Source organism: Macaca nemestrina, chromosome 1, assembly GCF_043159975.1.
Source record: "Macaca nemestrina isolate mMacNem1 chromosome 1, mMacNem.hap1, whole genome shotgun sequence".
NCBI lineage: Eukaryota > Metazoa > Chordata > Mammalia > Primates > Cercopithecidae > Macaca > Macaca nemestrina.
This window is the reverse complement of record NC_092125.1, coordinates 29,627,711-29,654,502: the sequence shown is the minus strand read 5'-3', so window position 1 is coordinate 29,654,502 and position 26,792 is coordinate 29,627,711. Positions and strand designations below refer to the sequence as shown.

The following is a 26,792-nucleotide window of genomic DNA, read 5'->3' as shown; positions in this document are numbered from 1 at the left end:
GTAGTGAGCCGTGATGGTGCCAATGCACTCCAGCCTGGGTGACAGAGAGACCCTGTCTCAAAAAAAAAGAAGAAAAAAGAAAAGACTTGCCAAGTAAGGTCCTCTGGGGTACACAGACCTGACATGAGGGATAATCTTCCCATTACGGGGTTCCGGGGAAGACTCCGGCCTAAAGAAAGAGCACCAAGTATTTCTAATGGATAAGATCTAAAAACACTTCTCTGCACTCTCTCCTCTCCTTAATGGACTGACACTATTTTCTAAGGATGACAACCTCACTGAAATACAGACAGTCTCTGACTTACAACTTTTCAAGTTTACAACGGCTTATCAGGGTATTAAATGCATTTTCTATTTATGATAGATTTATGAGGGTATAACCCCATCGTAGGATGAAGAGCATCTGTATGCTTCACCTGAAAGCTTGGGGTCCATTTTTAAAGGGTCTCTGGAAAGATAAGCCAGGTGGTGAATGGTGACAATGCCTATTTTCCACGGCACTGCTCATTAAATCAACCTTGGTATAATTAGGAAAGACAAAATTCAAGCCAGTCTTGGAATCATTGGTTTAATGGTTCTCAATAAATGGTTAAGATTGATGTTTCCAGCCAAGTGAGATTTGGGTTTAGATACAGTTTGGGCTTAACTATCCTTTATCTCAGATTAAATGAGACAGTGCATGTAAACCACTTAGAAGAATGCCTGGAACACATTAACTTTCATTAGTAATGTTTTTGGTCATTCTTAAACATTTTCACTTCTGCCACCACTCTTTACGCAGAGTCTGGCACATAGCTGTCACTCAACGAATGTGAGTAAACAAACACCAGACACTTTAGTCTGCCAGGTCTTTGACATGCAAAGCCATGGGGCCGGGTCCATACACTCCCTCCACTGAGCAAAAGACAAATGGCTTAGGCTACAAGGTTTGGGTCATCAAGGAAAGCTGTCAAATAATGAAGTGGGTTAGCAGATTCCTAAAAATTGGAACCATTTCAGCAGCAGTTTCACCCACAGGGAGACAGAGTAAATGCTCTCTCAGATCTGTCTCACATCTATAGAAACCTTACTCTGTTTATAGTCTTTTGGCATCTTGCTCTGCTATCTCACTTGAGATCACTCCTACAGAACTAATAGAGGAATAAATCAAAAGCAAACCAGTATAAGTAGAGATGCAATAAAATCTGGCTGTCTTGAATCCTGAGGGGCTTGCACATACTTGTTAAGGCATGCAGTGTGTGCTAGGGGCTTCAGCAGGGAATTCTACACAAGGACATGGTGTAGGAAGCAAAGACGAACCAACCCAAGTGGTACTAAAGAGGACAAGATGGGAAGGACATTTTTGTTTTCCCTAATCTTCAGGCAACCTCACCAAGCTGGAGGTCACATGTAGCTGAGTGTGAAACCGAGAAAAATATGAAGCTTAAAAAGTACTGTGCGTTGTATTTCTTCAATCTCTGGCAGGCTGGGAGTCCAAGGTCAGTCTAAGCAGGAGGGCTGCTTGGCCTAAGCAATCATACAATCTTCACCGTCTTGAGCATATCTGACAAGACATACGTGTCATCCCAACCCCTCCCAGGCTTCCTCAGGGTCTGCTCCAAAGCCTGGGCTGTTTCTAGGAGCTCTGGTGTGGCAAGTTTTTGCTCAGGGTGCAGCTGACAGAACAGGATCTCATTCACTTCACCCTCAATTCGCCGGACATATAGGAGGGGGAACACTGCCTTGAGCCCAGCCAGCACTGAGTCCTTTAGCCCCAAGTCTCGGCACACGAGGTTGAGAATAAAAACACCTATAGGGTAGGAAGAAAAGTCAGAATGACCTCACATCAGGAGACATATCAAAGATAAGGATCGGCTTTGAGGAAAATACCAATTCCTGTCCCAAGGAGACTGATGGGCTAAAACGCACTTATGATGGTGGTGAGTTTGCAGAGAATACACAGCATAGAAAGGCAGATGGAGAAAAGCATGGGGAGCATGTGAGCCATAGACAAACTTCAGCTTTATTTCTTGCTCTTCTGTGCTACTCACACATTATCTTACCATTCTCTACGCCTCAGTTTCCCAAAGAATTGCTTTGAGAAAGAAGTGATTCCCAGCCGGGCACGGTGGCTCAGGTCTATGATCATATCACTTTGGGAGGCTGAGGCAGGCATATCACTGAAAGTCATGAGTTTGAGACCAGCCTGGCCAAAATGGTGAAACCTCGGCTCTACTAAAAATATAAAAATTAGCTGGGCATGGTGGTGAACCCCTGTAATCCCAGCTGCTAGGGAGGCTGAGGCAGGAGCTGCTAGGGGGGCTGAGGCAGGAGAATCTCTTGAACCTGGGAGGCAGAGGTTGCAGTGAGCCAAAATCCAGCCTGGGTGACAGAATGAGACTTCGTCTCAATCAATTCATAGAAAGTGATTCCCTACAAAAGTAAAATTTACCAACTCTACAGGGATATTACATTCTTGACATACATACCATAGAGTATTTATTAACCAGTGAGAGGGCCAAGGTTACCTTGACTTCTGACAATTAAGATTCCAAATCAAGTCAGTTACCACAGTGCCTTACACCAAATCAAAAACACCTAGAGGGCTGTTAACATAAGGATTAAAGGCTCCAGTTTTGAGGTGACAAGGCACTGGGTTGGAGCCCCAACTGTTACCTTGCGTCACCTTGGGAAATCTTCAACCTCAGTTTCCTCATTCAAACAATGGACTGCTATGAAGATTAAATAACACACTGCCTGGTACAGCACGTGTAGGAAGCATCACGTAGTAGCTAGCATCACCATGCTAGGGGGAGTGTGAACTGCTACAACCACTTTGTAAAACTGTGTGGTAGCATCTACAAAAGCCAAACATACCCATAACCTATGATCCAGCAATTACAACCCTGTGTATAGACCCAAGAGATCTGAAAACATAATTCATCAAAAGGCATATACTAACATGCTAATGGCAGCACTACTTATAATAGACCCACACAGGAAACAAACCAAATACCAACAGCAGAATGGATAAATGAATTGCGTTAAGTCACATGATACAACACAGCAATAAAAATAAGCCATGTAAACACAACACTGTGAATGAGTCTCACAAACATCATGTTGAGTGAAAGAAAATGGGCACTGAAAGAGTACATTCAGCCAAGTGCAGTGGCTCATGCCTGTAATCCCAGCACTTTGGGAGGCCAAGGTAGGAGGATCGCTTGAGGCTAGGAGTTTGAGACCAGCCTCGGCAACATAGTGAGATCCTGTCTCTACAAAAAATAAAAATAAAAAAATTAGCCAGGCCTGGTGGCATCCACCTGTAGTCCCAGCTACTCAGATGACTGAGGTGGGAGGATTCCTTGAGACCAGGAGTTTGAGGCTACAGTGAGCCATGATCATGCCACTGCACTCCAGCCTGGGAAACAAAGCAACACCCTGTCTCAAAAAAAAAAAGAACATTCCAACATTCCATATGATTCCATTTATATAAAGAACAAGAACAGGCACAATTAAGCTGGGCGGACAGATGTTAAGATAGTGATTACTCTTGCGAGGACAAGTTACTGAAAGGGGATAAGAGATAGACTTCTGGCAAGCTGGAAATTTTCTGTGTCTGGTGCTAGTAAATGGGTGTATTCAATTTGGAAAAGCTGATCGAGCTCGCACTTCTGTGCATTTCTCATTAAAAAGATAAATTTTTCTTTTAATGGTCCCTTCCCTCCTCCCTCTCCAACCTTTTGTTCTCCATACCTTCAGGAGTCAAGATGCTTTTAACGTTCTGTAGAAAAGATTGCTCCACAAATGCTGGGGGTGGACAACTCATTCCCAGTGTTGGGTCCTTACTGTCAACATCAAACATTATGACATCGTAGCAAGGCCGTGCTGGGAAAAAGAAGGAAACAAGTCCTTGTCTTTGCTGGATAAAATAATACCATTTTACATTCCTACACTATACCTCCTCTTTACCAGTGGTGGGCATGGTGACTAAGTCAGAAGGATGACACAGAGGATGTGGTTTGCCTATAAGGGCACTGACATCATGGCCCAAGGCAGTCCTTGTCATCAGGGTTCAGAGTGTCCCATAGTAAAGATGGAACATTCTTCCACATTTAAAAGCACCTTCCAAAGGCAAAAACATTAATGGGGTCCACTTTAGCATGAATATTTCTTGGTTAAGAGGCCATCAACACCAGTGGCTTTTGACTGTGGCAGAACATTACAATCACCTTGGGAAGCTTCTAATGCGGACTACACTGTGACCAACAGAATAAAACATCCTGGAGTGGTAGGGGGCAGATGAGAGGAGAGATGGGAAGCCTCTGGTATTTTTCTTGAGCTTTCCAGGTAATTCTAAACACAGTCAGAGTTGAGGACCACTGATCTAGACAAAGCAGCTGACTAAGCTTTTAAAGGCTGACCCAGTAAATGGTAACTTTTAACTCTGAAAACAGCGTATTTTACCTCATAGGAGAAAATGTTCTGAAATTTCAGTTAGTGTTATCTTTATAGTTCCATGAACAAGAGCTGACTCAAGAAAGAAATGATTTTGCTAAATGGGTGAGAAAGAACTGATGAAGAATTGGATCTGCTCCTTACTATAATGTTAAATTGTTTTTATAGGGGTAGGTCTGCAATGCCACTGACATGTTTTTAGAAAATTTTGAGACTGTGGTAGTAATTATTCAATAATTAATAAGTATTTAATTAGGACTGCTGCATGCTTATCATTGTTCATAGCACAGATCTGATTTTGGTTTCTTACAAAGAGAACATGTTGGCTCATCAAAGTCTGAGGAAAACAATAGCCTGCATTTGCAGCCTTGAGCCCTCCAGTAATCTGAAACATTTTAGTGTTACAGAAGATGGGCAGAGCCATTGAAAATTAATCTATAGATAACAACAGCAGTAACATCGTGGATTAAGTACTTACCATGTGCATGGCACTGTCATAAATACTTCACCATATTAGCTATCTGGGCTTGGGCACCTAAACTAACCCTAGCCTCAGAGAGGGAACCTGTGAAACTGTTATAATTCAATTCAGCTTGCAATTAAAATTAAGATAGCATCGGTTCAATACTCGTCCCAGGCATCCTAGTTTGCCACACTCTTACTGGAAAATATTCTAATCCAATGAGACCAGAGTATCTGTTATGGAATAAGCAGACCAGGAAGGGTGTCCTGAGCTCCCCAGCAGAACTGAACCAACCTAACTGCCTTCTCCCCGAAGGACTTAAGCTCCAGAAAGTACTAAAGTCACCAGCAGCCTATTTGTATAATAAGCAGAGTTACTGTCCCTAGTATTTTGCAGAAAATTATTATGCTTATGGTTTTTGTCCTAAATCTGGGATGCAAATTACTAGAGCAAATGGAACCTTAATTCTAGTTGCAGAAGGCCTATCAGAATTCCCATAGAGTAGCATCTGCATAAAGGTTTCTCCACCTCAGCACCGTGGAAATTCTGGGCCAGATAATTCTATCATCAGTGCCTGTCCTGCACATTGTAAAATGTTTACTAGCATCCTAGATCTCTACCAGTTAGATGTCAGTAGCAACATCCCTCACCCCCTGATCTGTGACAACCAAAAATTGTCTCCATACATTACCAAATGTTGGACCCTGAGGTTGTAAACCACTGATCTTACATGAATACTGTTTTGCTCTATTTCTGGCTTTACCTCCAGTTGAAATATTTACAAGAAACACCTCCCAACACACATTCCACCTTTTCTTCTCTGTTTCTTTGCCCAGTTAGACTTCAGGTTTCCTAAGATGGTGAGGAAATGACAAGCTTACGGGTCAGAAAAAAGCCCACTGGTCTGTTAGCACCATAAGGGCAGGAATGGCCTGTTTTACTTATTGCTATACATTCATACCTGACACAGTGCTAAGTATATAGCTGGTATTCTAGTGAGTAAGTATATCAACAAATGAACAGGCTGAAGACTGGAATGAACTCATGCCACTCTCTTAGAGATAAACTGTAGAGGCCCTTACGGGCCTGACAATGTCAGACCAATCATCCTTCAACACCTCTTCAAATGCTCCAAGAGCAGTACCTTCTCCTCCTCCTGCCAGGCTGGCGATATAGTCCAGGCCGTCTGCAATGTGGACCTTCATTCGGTCACTCTGGGAGAAGCCAAACCACTGGGTGGCCACTTCCAACATGGAGGGGTCGATCTCCACAGCATCAATGCAGGACTTTGGGAAATGATCGTGGACAAAGAGGGGGAGGCTGCCTCCGCCCAGGCCTACCACCAACAATGCCAGTGGGATCTCTGTAAAAAAAGAATAGAGCATCACATTGCCATCTGTTCACTGGAAAATTCTGTACCAGCCTCAGGGAAGGCAAAAGCCTAGGTCAGCTCACTGTCTCCACTCAGGGGATACAAGATTTAGAGGTCTCCCTGTCTCATTCCAGAAATCTAAGAGTCAATTTGACATCTGATAACTCAATCCTGGATTCATGATGACTAGATCCAGAAGGTGAACTAATGTGTTATTATTATGGTCTCTTAAAGATCTCAAAGTGGCCGGGGCAGTAGCTCACACCTGTAATCCCAGCACTTTGGGAGGTCGAGGTGGGCAGATTACTTGAGCTCAGGAGTTCGAGACCAGCCTGGGCAACATGGTGAAATCCTGTCTATAGAAAGTAGAAAAATTAGCTGGGCATGGTGACACACACCGGTGGTACCAGCTACATGGTAAGCTGAGGTGGGAGCCTGAGGAGGTCAAGGCTGCAGTGAGCTGTGATCGTACCACTGCACTCTAGCCTGGGCAAGAGTGAATCCCTGTCTCAAAAAAAAGAAGATTCCTCACTATAAGAGTTATTAGACCCTCTCTAGGAAAGGGAGGAAGAGTGGCCAAGCAATCCTGCTCATGATTAAAAGGCAAAAGAAGTGCAATGCCCCTTGCCCCTGACTCAAAAGCCCACACTGTCTTCTCAGACACCCTCACCAAGTAAGGGTAAGCCATTCAAGTTCCACACATCACAGGAAAACAAAGGCCCAACTCCTGCTCCTAAGCACACAGCACAGCCACCACAGGGGGATCAAAGGAAGACAACAAAAAAACAAGTCACCCGAAGGAGACAATCCCTGAGAATTAAATCTAAGAACTGAGGTTCTAGTGACATATATCAACACTACAATAGGACAAAAGTATAGGGTGTTCCAAGAAGGCACATTCAGGGACTTCAGGTGAAAACAGTTATAATCACAGACAGAAACATGAACATTTTTACTAATGCAGTCAGATCCAAACCTGCTATTAGTAATAAGGCTATGACTGCATTAACTATAATATGAATCTTTTTAGAAAGTAGAACTTCAAGATACAATTGCATCTTATGTTCAAATGATGCATTATAGAAAAGCTGAATAATTAAACTCTGTATTTTTACATGTCTCACTGAATACACGATATACCTTAATTTTAAAAAGAAATGAACAGAAAAAATGCCATTTAGACCCTAACATATTTCAATACAATTTCAATATAACAGGTTGAGTTGGAGGCAACAGTTAATTAGACTGCTCATTAACTTTTAACATGGTTGAGATGAAGAAAGATACACTGTCAGCTTATAATCGCTGTTCTTCAACTACAATGCAGGTGACACCAATTGTTTAGGTCTGTAATCTTTATGCTCCCTTCTGTGGAAGGCAGTGACATCTCTCTCACCTAGGAGTAGCTCTGGGTTTCTCAGCAGGGCAAGGCCAGCGATCATGGCTTTGTGGTGTTCACAACACAGGTAACTCTTATCAATGGACTGCCCCGGGGCTGCAGGGAGGTTCTCCACATCAGCAGGCCGCTGCTTCTTCCTGTCCTTTTTCCGCTTCTTCTGGGCTAAACAAGAGATATGAAGTTCCATGCTTAGTACACTAGTCCTCAGGAAGCAAGGGTTACCAGCAGCAGTGTGCTCCAGATGGCTTGAATAGACTCAAAAGACCTAATCGTTAAAATTTTGCAAACTGGTTGACATCATGGTGATAGCCGGAAAATGGCCATAGTGAAATCATTTAGACGTTTGTCCCCTACAAACCTCATGTTGAAATGTGATCCCCAATGTCACAGCCACCATGCTGGTCATGAGGGCAGATCCCTCATGAATGGCTGGGTGCCTTCCCCATGGTATTGAGTGAGTTCTCACTCTAGAGCTGTTGTTCAAAAAAGCCTGGCATCTCTCTTGCTATGTGATGTGCTTGCTCTCCCTTCACCTTCTGTGATAATTGTAAGCTTCCTGAAGCCTCACCAGAAGCAGATGTTGGTACCATGCTTCTTGTACAGTCTGCAGAACCATAAGCCAAAATAAACTTTTTTTCTTTATAAACTACCCAGTCTCAGGTATTCCTTTATAAGCAACGTAAAACAAACAAACACAGTGGTGGTATTTATACTAGAGAACTGATAAACACTATAAATCAGGATGTGCCCCCCCCACCCTGCCCCACAACGAGACAGTTGTTAAACATTTAACATATACAATGGATGCAAGGAACCTGGAAAAGGAAATGGCAAATGCACACTCAAAAACCTGGGAAAACTCAACTGAGGAGCCTTGGTACCTCCCCTCTGAGAAATGTAAGGCCACTAACAGGAGAAAAGATTACTCATAAAGTCCTTTAAAGAAAGGTAAAGTTACTAATCACCTCCTATGTGCCAATTACTATACCGTAACTTTTATTCTTTTCGCTCTTCTAACAACCTTATCATTCCAATTCTTGGCACATGAACACACTGAGCCACTGAAGTGTTAAGTAAATAGGGAATCAGCAGATGGTAGAGACAGGAGTTGAACCTCGGACTGCCTGTCTCCATCACCTATCATCTTTCTGCTATGCCACACAGGTAGCACTACCAACCTCTGCTGAAGAAGAAAATCACAAGTATTCAAAAAGAAATAAATCCGAAAAAGCCACTCCCGTTTCCCTCTCCCCACTCCCTTCACTGCTGCAGAATATCATACTAAACAGATGGCTGTGTCTTCATAGGGATCAGCTGCATTCCCCAGCAGCAAAGGGCATTGATGAGTGGGGTCGGGCTGCTTTTCAGATATTAAATCACTTTTTAATATGCTCTCCTTCTTGCTCACCAATACTCCCATGAGAGGGAACATTCTTTCCATGAGAACAAAGTGCTACCAAGAAGTCAAGGAACATGACAATAGTGAAAAAACCTGAAACCCAAACTGAAAGGGGCAAAATGTCCTTTTAAGCAATTTTACTGAGATTTTAGTGAGATGAAACTGGACCAACCTGTAGCCAGAGTGGCCAAATAATAGGGCAGAAACCCAACAATCTTGGGTGCTCTTGGCCAGGGAAAACCCCTAAAGAAAAAAACCATTTCGCTGGGTAACTTGATCCTAGTTCAGAGCAAGTCCACAACCTTAAGCATCTGAATTCTCTGTCTCCACCCTCCTCCCAGATGGCCTTGCTATGAGGGCAGGCAAGCCAGGCAAAGGGAACAACTGGGAATCAGGAGAGCCATTTCAGCTTCCATCCCTGAATCTCTGTGCCTCAGACAGGGAAAATGCACTAGAGACGGAGAGGTGAGGGGCGTTCACTTTTCACTCTCTACATTTGACTTTTGAAGTGATTTCAATGAGCAAGTATCACCTTTAAAACACAAACTAACACAGCCTGTGAGAAACACAGGTAAAAACAAACTATTGATTCCCCATCAGGGGGAGTTTCTGAGTGACAGCTGGGACACCACTTAAAGGGATCCTAGAGGAGATGATTTAGATCTACACTGTCCAATACTAGCCACTAGCCCCCTGTGTCTGTTGAAATGTAAATGTAAATTAATTAGAATTAAAGAAAATAAAAATTCAGTTCCTCAGTTACACTAGCCACATTCCAAACGCTCAGCACTACATAAGGTTAGTCACGACCACATTAGAAACCCAGGTACTAAACATCTCCTTCATCACAGACAGTTCTACTGAACAGTGCTATACTAGATGGCCTCTAAGTCACCCGCCAACTCCAAAACCCTCTGAAACAGGTGAGTCACACAATGGAGGGCAGGGCTCACCTGCAACTTCCATGGTTCTGGCTCACCTCACAGACGCCTACTGAAACAATACACAGATGTACATGGAGCACCTGCAAAACAGATGCCCTTAAACTGAAGACATTAAGGCGATTATCACATGTATTTGGCTTCACTACCCACGCCCCTTATCACTTCAGAGCCAGACTCTGCTCAAGAACAGAATGTACTCTGCTTATCGCTGCTCACACCCTAAGAGTCCAGATGGTTAAGAATTCACAGACACCCAGGTCCGTTCTACATCTCGGCCAAGCTCCCAGGAAATGTAGTCCATGCCACGGCGACCTGGGTCCCACCACGGCGCCTATGACATCTCACCTTTGTAAGACACATCCTTCAGCAACCTGGCTTCTGACTGCACCACATTCCTGTTGCTAAGGAAAATCAGTCGCCGGAAGTATCGCTTGTCATCCCCTTGCACGTCCTCGATGACATAGTTACCGCTCAAGGCACTGCAGTCTTGGTGCTGAACAGTCCGGACCCCAATGTCCCCACCCACAGACAGAAAGGGCACCTGAAGGTACAACCAGAGATGTGGTCAAAACAGTAGTTCATTTAAGAAATAAGAGAAATTATAACCCCTTCCCCTTTGTGTGTATATATCCCTATACCATGGTTCTAAACAACAACTACTCCAAAGATTTGCCATTCTATGAAAGCACTTTTCTGGAGCCTTTGAACCGATCTAAGAGGTTTAACTCATCTTTTGAAAATCAACTGAACACATAAGTATCTTTCAAACAACTAGTGAGATGCAGTTGATTCTCCCCAAGTTCTTTTAGGGGTTTCTCATCAGTAAACCCTAAAAGAACTCTCAATAGTCCAGAATAACACAAGCTAGAGGGAACCCTCAGGAAGAGGCTGTGATTATGAGAAGGAATCTACACAAGAATAAAGATAACAAAATCCATGGGGGAAACAACCACTCCAAATCTAGAGAAATTTTCCTTTCCCCTAATTATTCTCATCTATTTTTTCCCCCATTTTTCTAAACCTTACGAGAAAGATATACTTTCCCCCTAAACTTTCCCACTCCTTCCCCCTATCTTTATATCTATTTCTTTTTTTAAAGACCTATAAGACTATTTAATAATCACCAGTATCTCCTGACCCTGCAGACTCAGGCACTGGTGAGAGGTCACAAATGAAGCTCCCCAGAGGATCTGGGCTTCCCTGAAATAGGGGTCACCAACCCCAAAGTTGGCCAGGAAGAATCAAACACACATTCTTCTGTAAACACAAGTCAGCCTAGTGGACAGAACCACAGGCCAGGCACCCAGAAGCCTAGGTTCTTTTTTTCAGAACTGTTACTATTTGCACCAAGCCTCTAGATACCTTTGCTTTCCCACCTATCAAGAAGGATCAAAGCTTGGGCAACACAGGGAGACCCCGTCTCTAAAAAAAAATGTAAAAAAAACTAGCCAGGTATGGTGGTTTGCACCTATAGTCCCAGTTACTACCAGAGGCTGAGGTGGGAGGACGGTCTGAACCCAGGAGGTTGAGGCTGAGGCTGCAGTGAGCCGTGATCACACCACTGAACTCCAGTCCAGCCTGGGCAACAGAGCAAGACCCTATCTCAAAAAAGAAAAAAAAAGGATCAACTCCTCAACATGAAGTTCTTGCAGTAAAATCACTTGTTCATTACCCATGGTGACCAGGATGGCACAGTTGGTGTTAACTGATAATACCGTATCACCATTTAGGCAAAAACCTTCAGTTTCCTTCCCAATAAAACACCTGACCAGCAACGTGAATACCTGGATAACCGTGCTGAGCTGTTTTGGCCCTTTCCCATTTATACCCTTAGATAATGATAGTTCTAAGAAGCAAAATGACCAAGAAAATCCAGCTCAAAAAGTGTGGAAGAAGAAACCCACAGTCAGAGCAACTCAAATTAAGAAGAACTGGAGCCCACAATGTATAGAGCATTTCCGTCCTGCCATGTCTATCGAGTCTGAGAGGCTCCCCCAGACACAGACCCTACTGTACTCACTTTCCTCTCATTGCCTGGGGCAAAGGACAGGGTTTCCCTGCCATGTAACCCTTAGCTGCTGATACCCATCCAGGATTAGATGAGAGTCATAGACTCTAGTCCTAGATCCTGACAAGGCTCCCTCTGCCTCCCTGGCTGCTAACATGATCTCAGAGACCCATGAAAGCTGTACGAAAGCTGTGTTACCTGCTGCTGGGCGGGCATCCCAGCTGGGGCCAGCTCCATGACTCTAGCCGACAGCTCAGCTTGGATGTGGTCCATGCTTTCATACTGCTGACCTCGGTGAAGGGCCACTGTAATCAGCCTCCTGAAGCCAGCACTGGCCGCCAGCTGTTTCCGGCCCTCATCCATGCCAAAGAGCCATTCAGTCTCCCGGCCCTGGGGGACTAGAAAAAAGAACTTGGTTACAGGGAGTCCTGGAAAGAGTGTTCAAGCCCACAACCAATATGGCCCAAATGGAAGGGAGCCAGTCCCTGTCCAAGACCAGCATCTTCCCCAACTGTGACCCACTGAGGAGCTAACGACTCTCTAGTTCACAACACCTAGGGCAAAGCAGCCCACCAGACAAGACGTAGGACCAAGGGTGGAGAAGAAGTGTGGGCATGTCTGTAGGGGAAGGAGGCAGGCACCTACCACAAGAAAAACAGCAATAATGCCAACACAAATAAGTCATGCCAGGCATGACTCCAAGCTGTTGACAAATACATATTAATGGAATCCTCCAACAGCCCAAGCTGCAGGTAGTAGTATTATCCCCATTTTTACAAATGAGGAAATTGAGAAACAGAAGTTACACTATTTGCCCAACTTCACACAATAAGTAAATGGTGAAGCTGAGACTCAAACCCAGGCTCTAGCCCCAGACTCTACCCACGCTTGTATTCACTGCACTATTTATTTCCACACATGGACAGGTAGAATTATAGAATACTTGAAAAACTGGTTCAGTCACTAGGAAACAAACTACCATAACACCAAGACCATTAACACTTTGCGTTTGTCTAGAATGTTCTACTTTTGAAAGCATTTCCTCCTGCTATCTTTTTTATCCTTTTTAAGGTAAATCTGGTATCACTTACTGCTTTCAATAATAATCGTTAATATTTACACAGCACTTCCAAGGCCAGGTACCATTTCTAAGAGCTTTTATACTTCTCACCACTATACCAGAGTTACACTCCCACTTTATAGGTGAGAAAACCAAGGCAGAGAAAGAAAAGTAATCTGTCTAATGTCATACCATCAGGAAATGACTGAGCCAAAACTGAAACCCAAACAGTCTGGTTCCAGAGCTCACTTTTTTAGCTGCTATCCTATGCTGCCTCTCTAAATTTTGCAGACAAGCACAGCAACTTTCCCAGGTCCTGCAGCTCACAGGATACAGCTGGGACTAGAACCTATGTCTTAGACTTGCTAGTCCAGCATTACTTCCATTACTCCATGCTACCAAGAAACTAGCATCTCTATGTCATATGTGACCTCCTAAATGTATCTCTATTCTCTCTCCCCTACCAACCCCATTCTCACAATTCATCAAGCCTTTGCAATGGCAAATGAGAAGGAATAGGTCTCAACTCGCAGTAGGTTGCTAGAAAGCTATTACTCTCTTTTCATCATGCCTTGGGTAGTCTAATCCTCTGGAAGTACAAACCCCTGCAAGATAAAAACAGTCAAGAATCCCACCAAAGCCCCAACCCAGCCTCAGCCCCAGCCCAAACCCCAGCCCAAGTCCCAGCCCCTGTAAGCCAGCCCCTCCAGGGAAGAGAGGGAGCAATCCCAACTCACTGATGAAAATCGCAAAATGATTGTCCCGCGATGGTTTCACAGTGGGGCTGTCCACCACGTGGAGGGTGTAGCGTGGCTCCCCCGTGTCCCCATCGCACAAGTCCAGAGACACACTCCCCAGCTTGGCCTTGCGGCGCAGCTGGCTGCACAGCCAGGCATACTGCTGCCGCTCCCGCACCGCCTCGGCCAGCCGCTCGGCACTCTCCAGCCGCACAGGCTTGCCCTGCTCCTGAGCACACAGCTCAAAGATCTGAAGGGCAGAGCCAGGGACTGGCCTGAACTTGGTCATGATGAAGGCAAAGACAGGCAAGGAGAACTGAGGCTCTGCTTCCAACACCTGGTCCTGGCTGTTGGCCACTTGGTGCACCCTCACCATCCACCCCTCCCGGGAGAAGTGGCCCACTGCTTTCTTCAGGATGTGAGCCTGAGCCAGGGAGATGCAGAGATAGCGACCGCCCACCTGCAGGACACGGCCAACCTCAGCCAGCATCCTGTCCACCTGTTGCAGGGTCTTCTCTTCCTCATCTGTCAGGACAGCATCCAGGGTGCCCTTGTCCAACACCACCTGGAACGAGGCATCGGGAAACTCCATCTGTGTCATGTCCATCTTCAAGAAGCTCATCTGGGGCCGTCGCGTGGCATTGCATTCCTTCATTTGCTTGATGACAACCTCACTGATGTCGATGTTCACTATATCCCGATAGCCCACATCATACAGTTGCTCACTCAGTTCTGAGTTGCCACACCCAATCACCAGCACCTGGAGAAAAAATTCGCAGACAAGAGGAAGGTAATCAAAGCAAAGGACTGTGCTTCAGGTACTTCAAGGAATCAAGTCTCACCTTGGCTGAGGCACATTTGCAGAAGGTGGAGATGCTACTACCAGGGAAACAGCAACATTGCAGAGCTGATTCTAGACTCTATCTTGAACCACCACATAGATACTCACTAGTGAAAACCACATTCAGCTACAATACAAGTTATATAAGAATGGGCTTTGTGTTGCAGAAACAAATTAATCATAATTGTTCTTTTCTCTAAAACATGCACTTATTACTTGGGAATTAATAGGAAGTCAGAGAATCCAAATATAGAGTTACAGTTGAAATCCTAGGCCGGGAATAACCATATTTCCTCAATCTACTCATGCCTTTGGCTCCATTAGACAATAAAGTACACTTTGTGAGGATTCAAATCTTACTTCCATCACAGATTCCATCTCACAATATTCAGCTATTTTCTGAAGCCAAACTTAAAATTCAGATTGTTGTCTCCCTCTCCAGGGAGCAATCTTCCATTCAAACTTAGAAATTCTGATATTGCCATCTCTGGAAAAGCATGGTACAAAGAGATGTGCATATGCTTTTGAGCCAGACAGGCCTGAGTTTAAATCCCCACATGACCACTTGGGCATGATCTTGGGCAAAAAAAAAAAAAAAAAGTGGCTCTCAAGGCCTCAGTTTCCTCATCTGTAAAATGCATCCAGGGCCACTCACCTGAGTTTATGATGAGAATTCAAAGACTGCACATGCATATACACGGCACCCAATAAAGGTCTGGCACATAAAGCTTACCCGCAAATGTTAGTTTTCTACCTTTCCTCCTTCCCAACCTCCAGTACAATCTCACCTATTACCAAACCCATTATTGTACTTATCATGTTTCACTTCTGGAACATGTGCAGGGTTTATGTCTTAATGCTCTTATAGCTTAAGGACTGGGCACAGTGCCTGAAACTCGGAGAGCACTGAACAACTATTTGAAAAACAAATTCATACACAAGGTCACAACTGCCGCAGGTTGCACAGGAATACAGTGACAGAAGATTGGAAGTCACTCTTCAAGTAGGGTCATTAATCCAAGAATGAGTTGGGGTGGGAGGTTTATTACCTGCAAACCTTTAAAAAAAATTTTGAGACAGCGTCTCACTCTGTCACCCAGGTTGGAGTGCAGTGGAGTGATCATGGCTCACTGCAGCCTCAACCTCCTGGGCTCAAGCGATCCTCCCACCTAAGCCTCCTGAGTAGCTGGAACTACAGATGCGCGCCACCACGCCCAGCTATTTTTTTCATTTTTTGTAGAGACGAGATCTCATTATGTTACCCCGGCTAGTCTCGAACTCCTGGGTTCAAGCGATCCTCCCACCTCGCTCTCCCAAAGTGTTGGGATTACAGGCGTGAGCCACCACGCCCAGGCTGAAAGAGTATTTTAGTTTGTCTTTTAGCAGGGAAAATTCAGGAAATGCTGAAATATGCGTCCAGCTAGGGTCCTCCCGCCTGTCACTGTCCACCAAGTGCAAGACTCCTGTTACTAGTTCCCACCTTCCGGAGCACGTAGCAAGGGCTGACAGGCCGCGCTCCTCACCTTTTCCCTGGGCTTGATGTATTTGTGTAGAACCCCGCACAGTTCCAGGTAGGTTCCATACCACTCGAAAGCTTTCTTTCCTCGCTGCTGGAAGAACTTCTCCCAGTAGTCAACGGAGCCAAACTCCTTGGAACTTTTAGGTAAGAGGTTCATGTTCCTACCGCCGGAGCTGCGTTTTCAAGACTCCCCTACTCCCTGTGAGATACCATCTGAGGAGCTTGCCCACCACACGCAGGCTCCGGGACACTGCAGTGGCAATTCTTTCCACGGAAAAACAGCCACATTGATTTGTTCCCCCTGGATGACCCTTACACAACAAACGCACGGGCCACTGAATCTCACACACGCTCGCCCCCTCCTCCGCGCCTGCTGTCCTTGCCCCACGTGAAGAGTCCCTCACGCTTTTCCCGAGCTAGATTTCCGAGCCCAGCAACCATATCCGGGTGCGAGACCTCGTGATTCGTCGGCCGGCCCAGCCCATCCCAGCTAGTCGTTGGTCGCTGCTTTGCATTTCTATCACCTCATTGGCTGAGACGTGCTCGCCTTTCTCCCGAGCCTCGGTCGCAGGCACCTAAACGCTTTTTAGACGTGAGGCCGGCCGACCATTCACGGGACGGGGCGGGACCGCGGGCTGCACTTGTGGCGGAAGAGGCCGGGCCTCTGTGAGAACTAGGTCACGTCCGGGTGCCGAGGGAGCGCTGCTGTGCTGAGGCTGGGCCTTCCCTCTAGGCGGGGCGGAGAGCGCGCTTCCTTCCCGGGCTCGGCGTCCGCTTTGTCTTGGAGCCGGCTTAATCCACTGACTGCGATCGTGCGCCACACAGGGGCGGAGCGCGGCAGACGGGAGCGTACTGATAACGGAAGATGAAAAGAAAAACCTATGCAGATCGGAGAGAAGTGAGGCAGGAAATGAGTAAAACCAGTCTGTCGTAAAAACGCTGCACATTCTAACCTTGTCAGCTTCTGCGCACCACCAGCCCCCGCCTTATTTTGCCACCTCTGCACCAAAATACAGGATTCTGCTATCAAAAGTGTAATAACGTGAAAATTCAGGACGAAAAAGTAACAAGTAGGCATTCAGAGGTGCCTCCCCTCCTTCTTCCTTCTCCCCTCAAAGCACAACATGCAAAACTCTAGCCTTTCATTTTGATAATTGGCCTCCTTGTTATTCTGACGTTACCTATAACTGCTTATTTTATTGTTTGATAAACATACTGTACTTTCACATGCTCATGCTAATACCCTGAGGAAGCTTCTGTGAAGGGCACTTTTTTTTTCAGACAGGGTCTCACTCTCGCCCAGACTGCAGGGCGGTGATGCAGTCATGGCTCACTGCAGTCTCCACCTCCCAGGGGTCAGGGGATCCTCCCACCTCAGCCTCCGAAGTAGCTGGGAATACAGGTGCACGCCACTACAGGTGGCTAATTTTTTTTTTATTTTTTTTTTAGAAATGGGGTTTCGTCATGTTGTCCAGGCTGGTCTCAAACTCAAGCGATCATCTCGCCTCAGCCTACCAAAGTGCTGGGATGACTGGTGTGAGCCCAGGCATTATTTGAAAATGATCAAACGTGTATCATTGCGCCTTTCACACCATAATAAATTGCAGGAGAAATATACAGATTGAGGAGAGCAGATAGGCTTGGAATTGAGCATGCGTACTGTGGGCTGTTATATACTACACTAGCACAGGTAGATAGCCAGGTAGACTGTTAATAGTTAAGTAGGTTAGATTGGACTTAAACATTGGTTTTAAAAAGTGATTCTCAAACTGGCATGCATCAGAATCACCTGGAGAACTTGTTAAAACACAGAATTCCCCCAGTCACATCCCAGTTCCGAGTCGTTAGTTCAGTGGTGAGGCCCAAGGATTTGTGTTTCTAACAAGTTCCCACAATGCTGATGATGTTGGTCCCGGAACCACACTTAGAACCACTGTTTTAAAATACAATTAACAGATAAGTCAAAATGGATATGGTTCCAAATTCGCTATTTTCAATGGTAAATCTAAAAGCTTTCTACAAGTAACATAAGAGAAAATCTGTTTTCATGCTCCCCTTGCTGAGTTCACATTGTTCCTTTCTACCCAAGATAAAGAGGAGTCCTTGAAGTAGCTTCAGCTACTACACCATGCAAGGTTCCGAATGGGTGAAATGTGGGTTCTTTAGGAAGCACGTATTGAGAGCAGAGGACATCACTTGGTACTGAATGTGCTACACAATTCCAAAGAAGCAAAACACCATCGCAGCCAGGCGCGGTGGTTCACGCCTGTAATCCCACCACTTTGGTAGGCGGAGGCGGGCTGATCACTTGAGATCAGGAGTTTCAGATCAACCTGACTAACATGGTGAAACCATGTCTCTAATAAAAATACAAAAATTAGCCGGGTGTAGTTATGTATGCCTGTAGTCCCAGCTACTCAGGAGGCTGAGGCAGGAGAATCGCTTGAACCCGGGAGGCAGAGGTTGCAGTGAGCCAAGAGATCGCGCCACCGCACTCCATCCTGGCCAACAGAGGGAGACTCCGTCTCAAAAACAACAACAAAAACGAACAAATCCATAGCAGCTGCTCTGTGCCCCCCAAAGCTTTATTCAATTCAATTCAACAAATATTTTAATTGTCTAATAGGAGCCAATCACTGTGATAGAAGCTAAGGATGCAATGGTAAGCATGTTAATCACGTGGAGGGCACATTAAACAATTACAAAAATAACCTGTAATGGGGGTTATAAGTGCTGTGAAGGAGAACCATACCAGTCCAAAATAGTATATCTTTGTGACCCCTACTGATCTAGGGGGTGACCAGAGAAGGCTTCCCTGAGGAAGGGACAAAAATGCTATATAATCTGATTGCTTAATATCAGCATGACATAGGTGAGAAAACAAAAAGCATGGTTCACCCTCTAGAACCTTTACAAGAACTTTTGGCTGCTGCTTTTCCCTCTGTCTCTATTGTCTGTTCTGTTAAGGTCATGTTATTAGAAAAGACAAAGTTATTTCTATCACAGCCCAGGCTCCAGCCCCATATTTGATGCTCTAAAAGTATGATTACTGTTTGCAATGTTTTTCAGACCAAGAGGATAAGTAACTTACCTTTTTCCATCGGTGCCTGCCTTCCTTCTGTGAGCCTAAAAAAGTGATAACAACCAGAACATTTTAAGCTAAAACATACTAGAGATTTTCTAAAATTGTAAGATTAACACAGAAATATTTTAGATATATTGTAACATTAGACCCTAGCATTAACCTTTCAAAATACTTATTTGAAGCTTATTTCTCTCAAGGTTTAACTATGAAATATAATTGATAGGTATGTGTTATCATTATTATAGTTAGTTAATTTAAGCCAATAAGATGTTAAAATGCTTTGTGTTTTGTTAGGATCCCCAGAGTGGTTACCAATATGATTTAAAATGCAAGTTAATTTTAGATAAAGCCCTTCAGTATTGTGGAGTTTTTTCCTAAAAATATAAATCCAGACCTCTGGATATATAATTTACAGTCAAATTTACTTAATTGAAACATACTCATTATTGTGGTAATAATATTCAGTTGATTGTTACTACGATTAATTGTAAAATTTAAAAAGAGGAAATAAAAAGCATCTCTTGACAATTTGGGAGGCAGAGGATGAGAGAGGCAAAATAATGCTCCCCCAAAAATGTCTACCTCCTAATCCCCAGAACCGAAACTGTGAAGGTAACAGGTTACAAGGCAAAGAAGAATTAAGATTGTAGATGCCATTAAGGATGCTAATCAGCTGAAGTAGCAAAACTATCTAACTGAGCTCAATGTAATCACAAGAGTCCTTTTTCATTTTCTTTTTTTTTTAAGATGGAGTCTTACTCTGTTGCCCAGTCTGGAGTGCAGTGGCACAATCTTGGCTCACTGCAACCTCCGCCTCCCAGGTTCAAGCAATTCTCCTGCCTCAGCCTCCTGAGTAGCTGGGGATTACAGGCGTCCACACACCCAGCTAATTTTTGTATTTTTAGTAGAGACGAGTTCTCACCATGTTGGCCAGGCTGGGTCACAAGGTCCTTTAGAGTGGAAGAGGGAGAGACAGAAGGGCTTGGCCCAATGTTTCTGGCTTTGAAGGAAGGCAGCCATGAACCAAGGAAAGGGGGTGGCCTCTAGAACCTGGAAAAGGGAAAGAAATGGTTGCTCCTATAGAGCCTCCAGAAGAAATACGGCCCTGTTGACACCTTGATTTTAATTTATTGAGACTTGTCAGACTTCTGACTGATCCAACTGTAAGATAATAAATTTGTATTGCGTATGGCACTAGTTTTTGGTAATTTGTTACAGTAGTGATAGGAAACTAATACAGAACATAAACAGGAGAGAGAAAGAGAGAGAGAGAGTATGTGCGGTTGGGGCAGAAGGTCACAGTGGGAAGAAAGCAGCAGAAGATACAACTAGAGGCTGAGGTAAAGAGCAGGTTTTGAGGAGTCTTCTATTCCACATATTTAGCTTCAGCCTGTTGGGCCACAGGAAATAACAGAGAACCAGGGTCATGACAGAAAGACCTGATCTGAGAGATGTTCTCAGGAAAGACTGAGGCACTTGATGACTGATTGAATAGGGGGAATAAAAGACTGAGGGACTCATAAGTGACTCCTACATTGGCCTCTGGATGACTGAAGAAATAGTCTGTAGAAAGAAACGGGGAAGGAGAAAGGGGTATTATTTGTAGAACTGTTACTTGAAAAGAATTTAGAGGTTATCACTCCAGTAAAAACCAGAGCCAGAGCTAAAAGCCAGTCTCCCCACCCTGCTGTGCCTAGCCCAGGGCTCATACCCTTCTCACTTTCTGCCAGTGGTATCCAGTTGGAGTTGGTAGGTCCAAGACATGAAAATGTTTCATGAGTGGGATATAAAATTGAGTAAAGGGAATGTCTCTTTGGTGTACAGGGAGTGGCTCATACAATGCTGGAAACTATTTCAAATTGGAAATCATCTTAGCCAATGGGTTTGTTTTCCACATTTGAAAAGTTTAAAAATGAATGTTCTCCTGTGTCTTGGGATAATAGAAGGCAGACATAATAACATCCTAGGGTAACATTATACCATTTTATTAGCTGAGTGTCAACACTTTTCTTGATGGTATTGTTGACCTGAAAAGTGACTATCAAGCTGATACTGGATTCCTAAGATTGGGTTGATGATAATAGCTACTTATTTATTTATTTGTTTAAGACAGGGTCTCACTTTGTCACCCAGGCTGGAGTGCAGTGGTGCAATTACAGCTTACTGCAGCCTCGACTTCCTGGGCTCAAGCGAGCCTTCCACCTCAGTCTCCCAAGTAGCTGGGACTACAGGTACGAGCCTCCATGCCTGGCTACTTTAAATATATATATATTTTTGTAGAGACAGGGTCTCCCTATGTTGCCCAGGCTGTTCTCAAACTCCTGGCTTCAAGGGATCCTCCCACCTCAGTCTCTCAAAGTGCTAGGATTACAGATGTAAGCCACCATGCCCAGTGCACAATAGTATTTTTTAGTTTGTATAGCATTTGTGATTGGCCAAGAATTTTTCTCATACATTACTTTGAATCCATGGGAAGGAGGTTCAGAGCTACAGAGTTAATTTTCACATTGGCAGAGAATCCCTTTGGGAGAATGTGCCAGCCTTGTACAAGATTAACAAATTAGTTTCAACATAGATGATTACACACTGCTTTCTAAAATATATAGGTAAATATATATATATATATACACACACACACATATATACATACACACATATGTAATTAAGGCAAAATTCCAATTGATTAAAAATAAGTGAAAAAAAAGTTATATATGACTGAGCGAATTCAGCCATGACTGCCTCTGGGTATTATATTTGATTCCCATGATTTTCTTTGTGCAGTAGTTTCCTACTCTGTCACTAAGGACATCTGTTGATGGATTGGTTTCCTCATATGCATGGACTGCAAGGCATTAATATAGGGCATATTATACATGGCAAGTTGTTTGCCTTTGGGGCCAGTAGGCAATAACATTTTGAAAGCTGGAAGTCTGGGGAGATGAAGGAATGATGCCAAGGTTAACAGGCTGTGCCTGAATACATTTGACCACTATATGAGGGGGCTCACAAGGCCTCCTTTTGACTGTCTTTTGTTTTCTACAGCCTGGATACTGGGAAAAACCACAAGGGTAAGCTATTAGACTGTTTTCTTCCTAATTTTATTCCAAACTTCAGTTTCTTTGCAGGAAAAGAAAAACTTGAAAAACATTTTTGTTTTTCTCCTACACTCTAGCACTTGGGTGCCTAACCCATGACCATTTCACGTATCCCATTTTTATAGATGATCTCTGTCCTCAGCCCATAACAATATTTTTCCACCACTAAGGGAACGGATTTTAAAACAGCATTTAATAAATAAAATTCACTTGAGTACTCCACCCAGAGTATTTTTTAACGTTCAGATCCAGAGTCCTCAAATAAACTAGAAGAACAAAATTCCCTTTAGTCCAACAAAAAAAATTATAGTATGTAATACTTCTCTAAAACTAAAACTGTTTTCTTGCCATGGGGCTGCAAGAATGACCTTTTCCTAAGAAGAATCACACATTATGGTGCCAAAACATCTTACTGTTCTTAATTCATCTCATCTTTAAATAGTATATCTTCATCCTCATTGCTGACATAGAAAAAATTTTCCAAATATGTCAAAATTTCATCCAAGCAGCAGTTCTGATGTTTTTCATTTTTTTAATTTTTAAAACATTTTAAACAGTTCATCATGTAAGCTCTGGTGTTTGAAGACTCAAAAGAGAAATGTCCTCAGAGAATATGGTATATTTCTGAAGAGAGCTGACAGAAGAGGGAATCCTTAGCTAGAAACTATATAGCATAGAAGTTAAGCTTGGGATTTGGAATCAGAATGATCTCGACAGGAGCCACCACGCTGGGCTGATTTTAAAACAGGATATTTTTGAACTGAGATATGCTTCACATAAAATTTACCATTTAGAAGTGTACACTGGGCAAGCATGGTGACTCACACCTGTAATCCCAGAACTTTGGGAATCTGAAGCAGGAGGATCACTTGAAGCCAGGAGTTCAAGACCAGCCTGGGCAACATAGGGTGACCCTGTCTCTACAAAACAATTTAAAAATTAGCAGGGCACGGCCAGGCACGGTGGCTCAAGCCTGTAATCCCAGCACTTTGGGAGGCCGAGACGGGTGGATCACGAGGTCAGGAGATCGAGACCATCCTGGCTAACACGGTGAAACCCCGTCTCTACTAAGAAATACAAAAAACTAGCCGGGCGAGGTGGCGGGCGCCTGTAGTCCCAGCTACTTGGGAGGCTGAGGCCGGAGAATGGCGTGAACCCGGGAGGCGGAGCTTGCTGTGAGCTGAGATCCGGCCACTGCACTCCAGCCTGGGCTACAGAGTGAGACTCCGTCTCAAAAAAAAAAAAAAAAAAATTAGCAGGGCACGATGGTGTATGCATATGATCCCAGCTACTTGGGAAGTTGAGGTGTGAGAATCACTAGAGCCTGGGGCTGGCAGGGTTAGGGGTGGGAGTGGTTCAAAACTACAGTGAGCTGTGATTGTACTACTATACTCCAGCCTGGGTGACAGAGTGAGACCCTGTCTCAAAACATAAAAAATTAAAAGGTATACACTTCCGTATTTTTTAGTACATTCACAATGCTGTGCAATCATTACCACTGTCTAATTCCAGAACATTTCCATCATCCCTACCTCTTAGCAATTAGTCCTATTTTCCCCTCCTTCCCCTCGAAACCACTTACCTATTTTCTGTCTTTAATAGATGTGCCTATTCTGGATGTTTGACATAAATAGAATTATATATTATGTGGTCTTTTGTGTCTGACTTCTTCCACTTAGTATACTGTTTTCAAGGTTCATCTTTGTCATAGCATATAACAGTATATATATATTCCATTTTATGACTGATAATATTCCATTGTGTAGATAAATGTGGTATATCTATTTATCCATGGAGGGAGTTTGGGTTGTTTCCACTATTTGGCTATTATGAATAATCTTGCTATGAACATTAGTGTACAAGAATTTGTGTGAAAAATGTGTTTTTAGTTATTTAGAATATAAAGGAGTAGAACTGCCGGATCACGTGGTAATTTTATGTTTAACTTTTTGAGGAACACAATGATCATTTAAAAGTATAAATCTGTCCATGTCACTCTCCAGTGGCTTCCCAATGCATTGAGAAAGAAATCTAGAATCTTAGCATACCCTTTCATGATCCAACCTTATCTTCTATCATTCTCTTTGTTCACCAAGCTCCAGACACACTCACCTGCCCCTTCCTTCTCAAAAATGCCAATTCCCTTGGTGTTGGGGAAACTGGATATCTATATGCAAAAGAATGAAGTTGGACCCTTACCCAACACCATATACAAAAACTAAAAATGGATAAGACTGTAAAACTTCTAGAGGAAAACTTAGGGGGAAAGTTTCAAAACATAAGATTTGGTAGTAACTTTTTGGTTATGACACCAAAAGCATAGGTAACAAAAGCAAAAATAGACAAATGGGACTACATTAAACTTAAAATCTCCTGTGCACCAAAGGAAACAATCAGAGAGTGAAAAGGCAACCTATGTGATGGAAGAAAATACTTACAAATCATATATCTGATAAGTTGTTAATATCTAGACTACACAAACACAAGCAACAACAACAACAGCAGCAAATTTTTAAAAAGGGCAAAGGACTTGAAATTTCTCCAAAGAAGATATACAAATGGCCAACAGCATGTGAGAAGGTGTTCAACATCACTAATCATTAAAGAAATGCAAATTTTAAAAAAACAGATAGCATCTCACACCCATTAGTATGGCAAAACAAGCAAACAAACAAAAAAGAAAACAGAAAACAAGTATTGAGGATGTGGAAAAACTGGAACCCTGTGAACTATTGGTAGGAATATAAAACAGTGCAGTCACTGTGGAAAACAGTATGGAAGTTCCTCAAAATGTAAAAGGAGAATTACCACATGATCTGGCAAACCCACCACTGGGTATATATTCAAAATAATTTAAAGCAGACTCTTGAATAGATATTCGCATACCCATGTTCACTGCAGCACTATTCACAATAGCCAAGAGTTGGAAGCAACCCAAATGTCCATGGATGGATGAATGGATAAACAACGTGGTGTATACGTGCTGTGGAATATTATTCTGCTTGAAAAAGAGAGAAATCCTGTCACATGATACAATATGGATAAACCTTGAGAACATTATGCTAAGTGACATAAACCAGTCACAGAAAAGATAAATACTGAATGATTCCACTTATATGAGGTATCTAAAGTAGTCAAATGATAGAAGCAGAAAGTAGAATTGTAGTTGCCAAGGGCTCGGGGACCAGGAATGAGGAGTTGTTTTTCAATAGGTATAGATTTCAGTATTGTAAGATGAGGAAGTTCTAGACATCTATTGCACAACAATGTGAATGTAGTTAACACCACTGAACTGTACACTTAGAAATGGTTAAGATGGTAAATTGGGTTTTGTTTTGTTTGAGATGGAGTCTCAATCTGTTGCCCAGGCTGGAGTGCAGTGGTGCAATCTTGGCTCACCGAAACCTCCACCTCCTGGGTTCAAGAGATTCTTGTGCTTCAGCCTCCCAAGTAGCTGGGATTACAGGGGTGTGCCACCACACCCAGCTAATTTTTTGTATTGTTTTGCTAGAGATGGGGTTTCACCGTGTTGGCCAGTGTGGTCTCGAACTCCTGGCCTCAAGTGATCATCTCTCCTCTGCCTCCCAAAGTGCTGGGATTACAGGTGTGTACCACTGTGCCTGGCTTAAGATGGTAAATTGTTTGTGATGTTTTTTACCACACTTTTAAAAATAATACTTTCTTAAAATGCCAAAATCTTTCCTGCCTAACAGCCTTCGCTCTTGCTGTCCTTTCTGCCTGGGACACTCTTGCTTTTTGCATGATTGGTTTCTTTTCATACTTCTACTTTCAGCGTAAATGTTACTTCCTCAGAGATAGCTCCCTTCACAATCCTATTCCTTTAAGTAGGTCCCCCATGAGTCTCAGTCTCAACAGCTTGTTTGTTCTTTTTAAAAGACTTATCACAATTTGTAATTAGATAATTTATATATTTTTGTCTGTCTTTCCTACTAGAATATAAAGTCTATTAGGACAGCAACTATGTCTGTATTTTATTCTTTATTATTCTTCTTATTATTTTATTATTATTATTATTATTATTGAAATAGGCTGTCACTCTATCAGCCAGGCTGGAGTGCAGTGGTGTGGTCTCAGTTCACTTGTAACCTTGACCTCCCAGGCTCCGGTGATCCTTCTACCGCAGCCTGCTGAGTAGCCAGGACTACAGACGCTTGCCACCATGCCTGGCTGATTTTTGTGGTTTTAGGGATTTTTTTTTATTTTTTTTTTGGAAAGATGGGGTTTCACCATGTTGCCCACGCTGGTCTCGAACTCTTGGGCTCAAGCGATCTGCCCACCTCAGCCTCTCAAAGCGCTAGGATTACAGGCGTGAGCCATCGTGACTGGCCTATGTCTGAATTTTAAACCACACACCTACCTTAGTAATGGATACACAATAGATAACTAATATATTTTTCTTTCTGAATGAACAA

At 43.5% G+C, this 26,792-nt stretch overlaps 1 protein-coding gene across 2 annotated transcripts; it reads right to left on the bottom strand.

The window, feature by feature from the left end:
- Positions 1-552: 552 nt before the first annotated feature.
- On the bottom strand, positions 553-16,659 carry METTL13 (methyltransferase 13, eEF1A N-terminus and K55). Of its 2 annotated transcripts, none has more exons than XM_011745964.3 (8): positions 16,184-16,659; positions 13,820-14,579; positions 12,221-12,420; positions 10,360-10,555; positions 7,669-7,833; positions 6,045-6,263; positions 3,736-3,867; positions 553-1,789 (listed from the first exon to the last, which is right to left on the bottom strand). In XM_011745964.3, the coding sequence occupies exons 1-8, from the start codon at positions 16,334-16,336 to the stop codon at positions 1,515-1,517; spliced, it is 2,100 nt and encodes a 699-aa protein (XP_011744266.1). In that variant the 5' UTR covers positions 16,337-16,659; the 3' UTR covers positions 553-1,514. The 2 variants fall into 2 exon arrangements, with proteins under 2 accessions (XP_011744266.1, XP_024649414.1); XM_024793646.2 differs by having other exon boundaries at positions 12,221-12,412; positions 14,280-14,579; positions 16,184-16,637.
- Positions 16,660-26,792: the final 10,133 nt, after the last annotated feature.

Coding starts and splice junctions, on each gene's coding strand:
- METTL13 (XM_011745964.3), bottom strand. CDS start 16,336: ATGAACCTCTTACCTAAAAGTTCCAAGGAGTTTGGCTCCGTTGACTAC. Junction 14,580..16,183: donor ACATCAAGCCCAGGGAAAAG/GTGAGGAGCGCG, acceptor TTTTTTCTCCAG/GTGCTGGTGATTGGGTGTGG. Junction 10,556..12,220: donor GGATGCCCGCCCAGCAGCAG/GTAACACAGCTT, acceptor TTGTACCTTCAG/GTGCCCTTTCTGTCTGTGGG.